The 12,796-nt window shown below is 47.2% G+C and overlaps 1 protein-coding gene across 1 annotated transcript; it reads right to left on the bottom strand.

Annotated features, from left to right (window-relative positions):
• Window positions 1–551: 551 nt before the first annotated feature.
• LOC123079383 (uncharacterized) lies at window positions 552–7,405 on the bottom strand. Its single transcript, XM_044502152.1, has 15 exons — window positions 7,176–7,405; window positions 5,423–5,596; window positions 4,894–4,967; window positions 4,700–4,817; window positions 4,503–4,585; window positions 4,263–4,422; window positions 3,987–4,180; window positions 3,462–3,646; window positions 3,268–3,363; window positions 2,711–2,826; window positions 1,881–1,982; window positions 1,683–1,792; window positions 1,508–1,595; window positions 1,195–1,394; window positions 552–1,117 (listed from the first exon to the last, which is right to left on the bottom strand). The coding sequence occupies exons 2-15, from the start codon at window positions 5,522–5,524 to the stop codon at window positions 907–909; spliced, it is 1,839 nt and encodes a 612-aa protein (XP_044358087.1). The 5' UTR covers window positions 5,525–5,596; window positions 7,176–7,405; the 3' UTR covers window positions 552–906.
• Between the last annotated feature and the right edge of the window lie 5,391 nt (window positions 7,406–12,796).

Raw genomic sequence — 12,796 nt, 5'->3', positions numbered from 1 at the left:
GAAAGTGACATGCCATTGCTTTTTGAAGCGTAGCTGTCCGCTTGCTTGAAGGAAGGACTGGATATCTAGAGAATTGCAAGCAAGGGTGTTCAGCATTAACTTGTCCCAGATAGCATTGGCATACCAGCATCGTAGCACGATATGATGGACAGTTTCCAGCGCCAGGCAGATGTCGCAGCAAGCAAACAGAGCCACTGCGGACATATGTATGAGTGTTTGCATCTGTACTATGTTAAAAAAAAAGAGGGGGTAGCATGTCCTATGAACCAGACGGCACGGGTGAGTGATGACTTTGTTAACTTCAAAACTCCACAACTTTGATTTCCGGGGGCTATCCTCCTTTTCAAAAAAAAAAAAGAATCCCACCAAAAGCAAGAGAAAATAGTAACATTATTTGTGTTTGCATTTCCTCTTGGTTAAGCACTACCAATTCAAATGAACACCTAATCTTCTGGTAAGGATCACACGGTAGCAGCTTGACCAAGCGACCATCCAGAATCGACAAGAGAAGGAAACGACAACCAACACCCCACTCCAGCCCAACACAAAACTGTTCAAACGGAGCATTCAATATAACCCAAGTAATAAGAAAGGAAATGTCCTTTTGTTGTTGTTTTCTCCCTTCGTTTTACATAACCAGAAACTCCATTAAAGTTACCAGTCAAGGGTACATGTCCTGTGAACTACACAGCACAGGATCAAAAGGTACAACCCTCCACACACCCACTCCCTAGAGTGCTCTGCAGAGGCTGAGGCGTTGGATGACGCATCAAACAAGGCTCTTCCGGCTTCTCTCTGAACATCCCGGGCTTCCTGGCGTGGAGGATACACAGGATCCTGGTATGACGAAAGTGGTCGCACGGAAGCACCGGCCTTGCATTGCATTATGCTCCGAGGCGTTGCAACTCACACGGTTGTGTGCGCGAGGTATTCGCCGTGGTTGTAACTGAGGCGCCGGAGCGAGGCAGAGTGCAAGGAGCGAACCAAGACGGCGCTGGGAATGCCAATGGCCTCGCACCCTTCAGGAGAGGACTCTGAAGGAGCCTTTGACTGACCGCTCGCGCCTATGGAGGTGAAAGCGGCGTTTAAGCCCATGGAGGAGGGCTCTGTCCCGATTCTGGAAGAACAAAAGCGATGCCTTTTTAGCATGTGGAAAAGACTTGAACAGGTGGTGCCAGGGAAGATCATACTTACGTTAAATCAAAGTGATCCGTGTCTGAGCTCATCGCGGCACAAATGCCGGAGGCAACCCACGGTGGGATAACCACATCCTTTATTTCCATGCTGTAACACATGTTGCCTGGCGGAGGAGCGAACGCTGATCCAGGTTCTTCATCTAAACCAATAGAGGAGGCCAGGCCAGTATCAGCTTTCCTCATCTCCCTGCATATGACCTGCAAAAGCATGTATTCAGGATATCAGATTTTCAAGTCAGGCAATTACACATAGATATAGCCCATATAAAATTCTATCGCGGAAACAATATAGTCTACAGAAATGAAATGACCTCTGGAATATGGAGGCAACCATTTTGAAATGGCGCCGGTGAATATAACACTGGGACGTCTGTGGCGGATAATGAATTCAGAAAGGACCTGAAAAATCACAAAATTAGATTATACAATATAAAATTCTGGCGGGTCAAAAGGAACAGAATAACTACTAGAGACTAAGCACCCTACTTGTAGTTCAACAAGACATCATATAAGCCATGAACGCTCTTATTGCCAGTAAACGAAAGGAGTGACTCTGTAGTGTTGTCCACCTCAGATAAAGCATCTATATGAAGTGTCTGCAAGTTCAAGAAAAATAATGCTCAAACTGTCAGTAACTGCAGCCTGGCTAGCAAACAAGGGAAAGGTTGAAGAAGCAAACAGTACCTGGCCCAGATTGAGTGTTTGGATTTTTGAAAATTCCATCAGGTCATCGTCAGTAACCTGCTCCACTTCAGCATTGCAAAGAGGCATAGAAAAGCGAACACCCTGTGACAATCCATTCACAAAGTCCTACAATCATAATCCTAATACAAAAAAAATATTTTGAACAAGTACGGAGCTCAAAAGAAACTAAGCTTTAATTATCTTAAGCAATTGGATGACTTAGAGACCAACGTACCAATATTATATCTCACTCCTATAATTAGGGTACCACATAAGGGTATATAATTGACATGAACTACCAAAGCAATGTTACTTCCAGCAAAATGGCCGATCAGAAGAAACAATTATTACACCCTCCATGCCACAATGTAGTGCCTATAAATTATCAATATCTATAATACCAAACATATACAATATGAAAATATGTCTCATGATGTATCTAATGATATGTATTTTGTATTCTAAATGTTGATATTTTTTCCCTACAAAGTTGGTGAAAGTTTGCAAAGCTTGACTTTTGGAAAAAAATGTATATGCGCTCCATTGTGGAACATAGGGAGTACATCACAAAATACAATGTTTTATTCCAATGTAGAACCACTAAAACACCATACGTTCTCAAAAGTTAAAAAGATACACAAGGAGTAGTCTCGGTAACCAACAAGCTTATCTACTTGATTAAAGTGTCACACAAATTGCAAGCAAGTTCGTACTGAAAATAATGATTGATCAATGACGGAAATATGCCATAGTAACTTGCAGGCATATATGCATTTATTTTAATGTGGAAATTAAACCAAAGTAGAGAAAGAACAGAATGGAGAGCTTACATGTTTTCGCAGTAGTGACCGTATGCCACGTGTAGATTGTGACAAGTAGGCATTACAGGGCTGCTTCTCCAAACAATTTCCACGGATGAATAGAGCAACAAATTGTGCTGTATAAACTAGATAACAAAACCAGTGTTCAGTACGGTGATGGAGACTAACCATAGATAAAGTAATAAGTTCCTAAAAAATAGATAAAGTAATAGTCTAGAACCTAAATTAAATATTCCAGGGCAAATGAAGGCAACCTTGAGCAAAATGTGGCATTACATGCTCAAAGTTCTCATTCATATTTTAATAACAAAGTTTAAGGCAGGAAGAAATTCATATTGTAATACTGGGCAATGCATCTTTCACAAGATAGAAATGTTCACTGTTTAACATAGATAAATCATATTTTGCATCAGCTGTCATGAGCTAATGCATTTCTTAGCAAAGATATACCATTTTGTGCATGTACAATGAGGACATCATGGACAATAAAATAGTTAGATTTTTCATATAAGTGACCTATCGAGATATTGAATGAATCGTTGAGGTTTGAGGAGTGAGTAAGATACCATAAAAGATGTTCAATTGATTCTTGCGGAGCATGTAGTAAAGATTCTGAAACGAGTCTTCCCAGTCCTGATACCTCTTGAGAAGGAACTCATTTTCTACATGCCAGAATGGGGAAATGTAAGGACTTACATCCACGGGAATTACAGGGATGTTTATTCTTTAAATACAGGAATAATTCAAGTCCAGTGATTACCTCCTCGTGCAGTTGATGAGAGCATAGCAGATATGATGGATGCAGGTAACAGGGACTGTGGATATACCCATGATTGCAGTGCCCTTGAGAACAAGAATTCCTTCCCAGGCCTTGCGCATCGTGAATTTTGAGACCCACCACGATAACTCTGAGTGATGGGCCCAGCAATACTCAAATTGTGACACCTGTTAAACGGAAGAGTTCTTAGCAGGAGTATTTGACACTTGGGTCTTTGAGGCAGATGATCTAAACATAAGAATGACAATATAATTTCATTTTTAAGTAATTTTGAATTATTTTTCCTAGTGTTCTACTAGACATATTTCCACTAGGAGCACAGGAAATTGAATAGTGTGCAAATTTTGAGGTGGGCACATAGCCATTTTCATATATAATTTTCCAAGTGCCAATTTAGGATATGTCAATGGTTCAACCAAGAGACAGATGAGGTTTCTTTGGGAAGAATGCATTTCTACATGAAAATTGTTTGGAAGACAAGAAAGAGAGAAGCAAATGCACACCCACCACTTCACAGAAGATGATGAAACGAACTGCAGAGCAGTCTTTAAAGTGAGATCCAAAGGAGCTCTTTTTCCTGGAATTTTTATCTTAGAAGGGCACACTTCTGAAGACTTCAAAGGAAGATCACCAACTTGTACGTTAGGGGCATTGGAAGCTCCAGAAGCATCACGAGCTCCAAACCCTTTCATCACTTTTTCCTATCAGAAGGCACAAGAAAGATTAGCGCATGCAATAATATATATATAAAATACTGCAGTGCACTAGATAGATACTCCTTACCATATCAAATTTGTTCGAGGCAGGTTGCTTGTCATCACCGATGTGTAGGTCGGATACACTCCGTAGAGCATTTTCACTGTATTTCTCAGCTTTCCTGAAACTTGGTTTCGCTGCCTCCACAAGTGATGGAATAGAAGAGTCCAACTTAACAGAGTCACCGCTGAATTGTGATACAACAATGCACATAAGAGAATAAACATGGTATAATACAAGATGCAGCAACTGTAGTCAAATAATTACCGCAGGAATGAAGATGACACGGAATGTGAAGTAGTTACAGTATCAGCAAATTTGGGAACCTTCTCATTATTGAGTAAAGCATCCTGTTTACAATTTCAATAATATAAGATTTATATCAAAACTATGATACTGTAAAGAATTGCAGAGCAAGAGCATCATTAAGCCCATCAAAATGAATAATGTCTCAGATGTCTAACCTTACAGTTTTCCTTTCCAGCATTTCTGGATTTTTTAACTGGGAACACCTCTGTAACACGAGTGTTGATATATTTGGGTATTTTTTGTTGTTCCATATTCCGAAGCCCATTATTTGGCCTAAACCCACAAGATAGGTGTCAAACTTTTGATCAAGCACAATAAGAACATCAATATATAAATACAGCAGATTTACCTATCAAATGCTGCAGAAGCAAATAACTGATCATCAGCAATCTTTTCAGAAGTGTGTCTCTTATATTGTTCTCCCTGCAGAAATTAATCATTGGAATAAATTTCAATGCTTAGAACAGGGGCTAAAGTAGAGCGATATTTACGACATTTGTGACATTCATGTATAATGTGGAGACATAGCACGGCAGAGAAACATGCTACAGCAGGACATGCCTATGGTTCTCTACTTCTCCAGAACACATTTAAGTGACAAACTGAAAATGTGGTTGATTTGCTGCACATTTGACTCTATACAATCAAGCAACAACATATCGCTTATTAGATTACAATGTGGCCCTGCATTAAGAGCTTGTTTGGGGCTTATTTGGAGCTAATACTTGATTCACATGATTAGTAGTTTAGTACAGCTTCACAGGTCACAATGCATGGTGGCACACACATTTCACAGGGTGTTTAGTCCAATTAGCATTTGCAATGACAACAGAATAATCATGGATTGGGGATATAAATCAGGGGAACAAAAGCATTACCCGCAGCTCCGAGGGAGTCTTTCTCTTCATCCTCGGGACCCCTGCCGGTCTCCCAATCAACGCGCCACCACTCACAGCAGATTCAATAGCAGCCTGCGCCATTGCAGCATCCAAATACTCTTAACTCTGCATCCCTCACTCTGCCTTGCCCACCCTACCTTTCACTCCTTCAGCCTACAATCCAAGAATGACAAATACATAGATATTGTGATTATTTTCCACATATCAAAACTTATAATGAAGTAGGCATAGACATCGTAAACCCAATCAAAAGGCAACATATTTGTAGCATTTTTACAAACAGGCGCAGAGGGGCTGGATCTGATTGTCAAGACACAGAAACAGTCTCCCAAAATCAACTCTCCACCCCGGATTAATATTTATAGCACAGAAGAGGTGGTCGATGGCACATCCTCATGTCCAGATGTCCGGTACTAAGGGTGCATTTGGTTCGAGGGCAAGGAGGGAAGGGTTGGGGATATCCTTCTTTATTGGGTGAGTGGTTGGAGGGATGAGAGGTGGTTAGGATGACCCAGATTTTTGTTTGCTTGGAAGCATGAGAGGTGAATAGGTTGTTTTGTTATGATGACCTCTTTGCCGTGAGGTGGTGAGATTACTCCTGATAATTATCTGTTACATGTTTTCATTTCTTATATTAGGCATCATCTACTCCTGACAATTATATGTTACCTGAAGCCTGAAGTTATGATAATTCATAACCTCATTTTGGTATCATACTAATAATCATATGTTCGAGCAATTTTATTCGACTTCCGATTGGCATTATTCAATCTGTACTAGTGATTTGTTTGCTAAGAGAAATTACTCAATTGGTACTTACGATTAATCTACCTGCCATATGTATAATCCTGATATTGGTTATATCTCACATTTTAAACAGATGGTTAAACATGGTTAATCATGCACACTGGTCAGTGATTAATCAGGCATCATTTTGTAGGTAAATTTTTCTTGTTTTACATAAACTCGTCAGTGCTTAATCAGGCATCATTTTGTAGGTAAATTTTCCTTGTTTTACATAAATTCGTCAGGACAACATTGACCGTAGGATATAACCGGAGGTTGTTCTCTTATTCTCTTATCTTACACAAGACAAAAAGCAGTACTCTTTTACTCCAAAATTTACGTTTATCCACAGATATGCAAAGTGCAGACGAATGACCAAAGCGCGAAGACGCTGTGCATTTCCCAGCTGCTGCAACTGAGAAGATCAATTTAGCACGACACATTGGGTTCCGTCGGCGCAGGCCCTAGCATCTCCTAGCAGCTAGCTAACAGCACAGCACATTCGGCCGCACCTGCTGTTTATCGCGGCAGCAGATCTGAGAGAAGGAGGCGGATCGAGGAGAGCTCCGGGGCGCCAGGGAGCAGATCAACGAGAGTGCATGGAAGGCAGGAAGAGAGAGGGCGAGGGAGAGGGAGAGAGAGAGAGAGAGAGAGACTGGTGGGGAGGGGGAGGGAGAGCAGGCTGGGTCTTCGGCCGCCGCCGCTCGCCGTTCACCGGCCACAGTCGCCCGCCCTAGATCAACGCGCCGTGGCCCGATCCACGCACCGCCACCGCCGGGCGAGACAATCGCCGGCGCGGCAAGCCCGGAGAGGGCGAGGGGTGCGGTAGGGCGATGGATACAGGATTCCCCGCCTGCGGGGACGAGACGGCTCGGAGGGAGGGGGTGTGGTGCTGGGGTCGTCGGGGGTTCGGGGCGGGGGAGGGGATGTGTCGACGGGTCCTCACCTGAAGCCGGAGGTCGCCGCGGAAGGATCCTCCGTCCGCTCGCTCGCTCCCGGGCAGGCGTCGACGGCGGGGAGCGGGGGCCCGGGCGGAGGTATGGGCGGGTGGCGTCGCGGCGAGGCGGGGGAGCGGTGAGGGATGTGAAACGGCGGAGGGTAGGAAGGAACCGAAGTGGGAGCGGGCGGCGGGGGCGCGGAGAGGGGAGGGGAATTCCCCACCAGGTGATAGAGAGAGCGGCCAAGAGTTTCGGGGAATTTCGAAATTTCGCTCCCCCAGCCCGCGCTACAGTAGTCAGTCCCACGCGCCCTGCACGTTTCTTTCTTCTTTTGGTGGGCGGGCGGGGCGACGGGTTGCATCGTAAAATTTCGGCTGCCCCGGGAGGGCGGGAACGGGGCTGCCTCCCTCCGCGCCAACTCGTGACAGACGGCCGGAATCGGTTCATGATGGCGATTTTCGTTTCGTCGGTTCCCTCGTCTCTCACGACTGATGTTTTCTCACGAAGTGCAGCAGAGCTAGCATCAAGCAACTGATGAGGCATATATTAAGGCATACAACCCCGATCCGCAAACCTTCCGCGTGCGTCCCAACTACAAAAAGCATCCAACACGTGTCTATATCGGTCCACGGAACGGTATGAACGTGATTTCTCCCGCAAACCAAAGATAAACGTGCAGAAATTTGCGGGAGTCCGGACTGATCGTACGCCCTCTGCTGACCGCCCTAGCCCACCAAAACCCCTCATCGCTCGCCCGCGCGCGTTCTCGCCTGACGCCAGTTGTCCGCATTCATGCCGTTGTAGAGTGCGTTGCTCAACATTGAAGACGGCTCAGGGCGGTCACTGCCCCCGCCATTGAAGCGGCGCCCCCCCCCCCCCCCCCCCGCGACGCCTCTCCGGTGTCACGCCTGTTCAATGCCGGAGACGTGTGACTGGGCGGGGCGGGACGGATATCTCCACGCTCGTTCAATGTCGTTGCCCGTCTGTATGCCGCCATTAAGCAGGCTCGCCGATCGAGAAACTCACTCAGGCGTCGCACGTTGACGCACCCAAACGCCTCGCCTCATAGGAATCCGCTATATAAAGGCGGACACACCCGGCTAACTCCACACCAGAACATATGCCCCTTCCCATCCTCCTCCCTTGCACTGCATCCGCCATGACTGCAGGCGGCGAAGCTCTATGGGAGAGCCTTTCCACGGAGATGAAGCACGTCGTGGCCGCTGTCGGATTACGGGTTCCGCAGACCCTTGAGATGTTCGAACTCTGGGGTGCGCACGAAGGACTCTCTCTTCCCAGCCTGCTCGCTCAACGATCCCACGGCCTAGCTTGACGAACCCAAAGAACAAGGGACACAGAGATTTATCCTGGTTCGGGTCACCTTGCGGTGTAATACCCTACTCCAGCTTTGTGGTGGATTGCCTCGAGGGGCCGAGGATGAACTAATACAGTGGGTGAGCAGCCTCAGGAGGTGAGGTGTTCTTGAGCTCGATGAGCTGGTGAGGTGGTCCGGGTGGAATTGATCCGTCCCTGCTACGGTGGTGGCTAGGTCCTATTTATAGTGGCCTTGGCCTGGTGGTACTGAACTCCAGCTGGAATGCGTGCAGCTCGATGTTCCACTCGGCGACCCTCCCTACAGCGTTGGGGCTCCGGAGCACCCTCTCAAGTGGGTAAGCTGAAACGACCTTAATGGGGTGGCCTTGGAAGTAGTGGCGCAGCTTGCGCGAGGCGACGAGGAGCGCGAGCAGCAGCTTCTGTGGCATGGGGTAGCGTGCCCGTGCGTCATGCAGTACCGTGCTGACGAAGTACACCGGGTGCTTGACGAGGGCGGAAGTGTTGGTGGAGTCCGAGACCTCCCGAGGAGCTCGGTCGCCTGTTGGGGCAACTGCAGCCTCAGGAGGGCCGTCTTGTGGAGCCTGATCATTTGTTGGCACCGCCGCGGCTCTACAGGCACCGTCTTGGCGTTGCATTGTCCCGACCGGCCCTGTAGTGTCGTTTGGCTGGACCTTGGCCTGGCGCCCTTCCCAGACAGCCACCAGCGTCGCGCTGGTTGAGTGAGGCGTGGCACCCAGGTAGAGCACTAGGGGCTCAAGAGGACGGGGCGCCACCATCACCGGTGGGCTGGTGAGGTATCTCTTGAGGTCTTGAAACGCCGCGTCAGCTTCCGGAATCCACTCGAACGGGCCCTTCTTCTTCATCAGCTTGAAGAACGGGAGGTCGCGCTCCCCGGCTTGGAAATGAAGCGCCCCGGTGAAGTCACGCAACCCGTGAGCTTTTGCATTTCCTTGAGAGTCTGCGGCGGGCTCATGCCTTCTATTGCTTTGACCTTCTCTGGGTTGAGCCGCAGGTCCACCTTGCGTAGGCTGTTGAAAGTCTCCTCCAGATCCTGGATGAGGGTCCTTGCCTCCCGAGATTTCACCACAATGTGTCGACGTAGGCCTCAGCGTTCCTACCGAGCTGTTGGCCTAGGACGATGTGCATCATGTTGGGAATCGTAGCAGAAATTAAAAAAATTCTACGCATCACCAAGATCAATCTATGGAGTAACTAGCAACGAGAGAGAGGAGAGTGCATCTTCATACCGTTGAAGATCGCGAGCGGAAGCGTTCAAGAGAACGGGGTTGATGGAGTCGTACTCGTCGTGATCCAAATCACCGATGATCCTAGCGCCGAACGGACGGCACCTCCGCGTTCAACACACGTACGGAGCGGAGACGTCTCCTCCTTCTTGATCCAGCAAGGGGGAAGGAGAAGTTGATGGAGATCCAGCAGCACGACGGCGTGGTGGTGGAAGCAGCAGGATTCCAGCAGGGCTTCGCCAAGCGCTACTGGAGGAGGAAGAGGTGTCACGGGAGGGATAGGGAGGCGCCAGGGCTTAGGGTGCGGTTGCCCTCCCTCCCCTCCACTATATATAGGGGCTAGGGGGGCGCATGCCCCCCTTGGAGATCCCATCTAGAGGGGGGCGGCGGCCCCTCGGGGGCCAACGGCCCCCCTTAGGGTTTCCAACCAGGAGGGCGCATGCCCCCTCGGGGGGCAACGGCCCCCTAGGGTTTCCAACCCTAGGCGCCTTGGGCCCTTGGGTGGGGCGCACCAGCCCACCAGGGTCTGGTTCCCACGCCACTTCAGCCCATGGGGCCCTCCGGGATAGGTGGCCCCACCTGGGACCCTTCTAGTGGTCCCAGTACAATACCGGTGACCCCCGAAACTCTCCCGGTGGCCGAAACTGGACTTCCTATATATAAATCTTTACCTCCGGACCATTCCGGAACTCCTTGTGACGTCCGGGATCTCATCCGGGACTCCGAACAACTTTCGGTTAACCGCATACTAATATCTCTACAACTCTAGCGTCACCGAACCTTAAGTGTGTAGACCCTACGGGTTCGGGAGACACGTAGACATGACCGAGACAACTCTCCGGTCAATAACCAACAGCGGGATCTGGATACCCATGTTGGCTCCCACATGCTCCACGATAATCTCATCGGATGAACCACGATGTCGAGGATTCAATCAATCCCGTATACAATTCCCTTTGTCTATCGGTACGATACTTGCCCGAGATTCGATCGTCGGTATACCGATACCTTGTTCAATCTCGTTACGACAAATCTCTTTACTCGTTCCCGTAACACATCATCTTGTGAACAACTCCTTGATCACATTGAGCTCATTATGATGATGTCCTACCGAGTGGGCCCAGAGATACCTCTCCGTCATACGGAGTGACAAATCTCAGTCTCGATCTGTGCCAACCCAACAGACACTTTCGGAGATACCTGTAGTGCACCTTTATAGCCACCCAGTTACGTTGTGACGTTTGGTACACCCAAAGCATTCCTACGGTATCCGGGAGTTGCACGATCTCATGGTCTAAGGAAATGATACTTGACATTAGAAAAGCTTTAGCAAATGAACTACACGATCTAGTGCTATGCTTAGGATTGGGTCTTGTCCATCACATCATTCTCCTAATGATGTGATCCCATTATCAATGACATCCAATGTCCATGGTCAGGAAACTGTAACCATCTATTGATCAACGAGCTAGTCAACTAGAGGCTCACTAGGGACATGTTATGGTTTATGTGTTCACACATGTATTACGATTTCCGGATAACACAATTATAGCATGAACAATAGACAATTATCATGAACAAGGAAATATAATAATAACCATTTTATTATTGCCTCTAGGGCATATTTCCAACAGTCTCCCACTTGCACTAGAGTCAATAATCTAGTTACATTGTGATGAATCGTACACCCATAGAGTTCTGGTGTTGATCATGTTTCGCCCGTGGAAGAGGTTTAGTCAACGGATCTGCGACATTCAAATCCGTATGCACTTTACAAATATCTATGTCTCCATTTTGAATATTTTCACGAATGGAGTTGAAGCGACGCTTGATGTGTCTGGTCTTCTTGTGAAACTTGGGCTCCTTGGCAAGGGCAATAGCTCCAGTGTTGTCACAGAAGAGAGTCATCGGCCCCGATGCATTGGGAATAACTCCTAGGTCGGCAATGAACTCCTTCATCCAGATTGCTTCATGTGCTGCCTCCGAGGCTGCCATGTACTCCGCTTCACATGTAGATCCCGCCACGACGCTTTGCTTGCAACTGCACCAGCTAACTGCCCCACCATTCAAAATATACACGTATCCGGTTTGTGACTTATAGTCATCCAGATCTGTGTTGAAGCTAGCATCGACGTAACCCTTTACGACGAGCTCTTCATCACCTCCATAAACGAGAAACATATCCTTAGTCCTTTTCAGGTACTTCAGGATGTTCTTGACCGCTGTCCAGTGTTCCATGCCGGGATTACTTTGGTACCTTCCTACCAAACTTACGGCAAGGTTTACATCAGGTCTGGTACACAGCATGGCATACATAATAGACCCTATGGCCGAGGCATAGGGGACGACACTCATATTTTCTCTATCTTCTGCCGTGGTCGGGCATTGAGCCGTGCTCAATTTCACACCTTGCAATACAGGAAAGAACCCCTTCTTGGACTGATCCATATTGAACTTCTTCAATATCTTGTCAAGGTATGTGCTTTGTGAAAGACCTATGAGGCGTCTCGATCTATCTCTATAGATCTTGATGCCTAATATGTAAGCAGCTTCTTCAAGGTCCTTCATTGAAAAACACTTATTCAAGTAGGCCTTTATGCTTTCCAAGAATTCTATATCATTTCCCATCAATAGTATGTCATCCACATATAATATGAGAAATGCTACAGAGCTCCCACTCACTTTCTTGTAAACACAGGCTTCTCCATAAGTCTGTGTAAACCCAAACGCTTTGATCATCTCATCAAAGCGAATGTTCCAACTCCGAGATGCCTGCACCAGCCCATAGATTGAGAGCTGGAGCTTGCATACCTTGTCAGCATTCTTAGGATCGACAAAACCTTCCGGTTGCATCATATAAAATTCTTCCTTAAGGAAGCCGTTAAGGAATGCCGTTTTGACGTCCATTTGCCATATTTCATAATCGTAGAATGCGGCAATTGCTAACATGATTCGAACGGACTTCAGCTTCGCTATGGGTGAGAAGGTCTCATCGTAGTCAACTCCTTGAACTTGTCGATAACCCTTAGCGACGAGTCGAGCTTTATAGA

Source organism: Triticum aestivum, chromosome 3D (assembly GCF_018294505.1).
Source record: "Triticum aestivum cultivar Chinese Spring chromosome 3D, IWGSC CS RefSeq v2.1, whole genome shotgun sequence".
In the NCBI taxonomy this organism is placed as follows: Eukaryota; Viridiplantae; Streptophyta; class Magnoliopsida; order Poales; family Poaceae; genus Triticum; species Triticum aestivum.
Note: the sequence above shows the minus strand (reverse complement) of the source record. Positions and strands in the feature narration are given on the sequence as shown.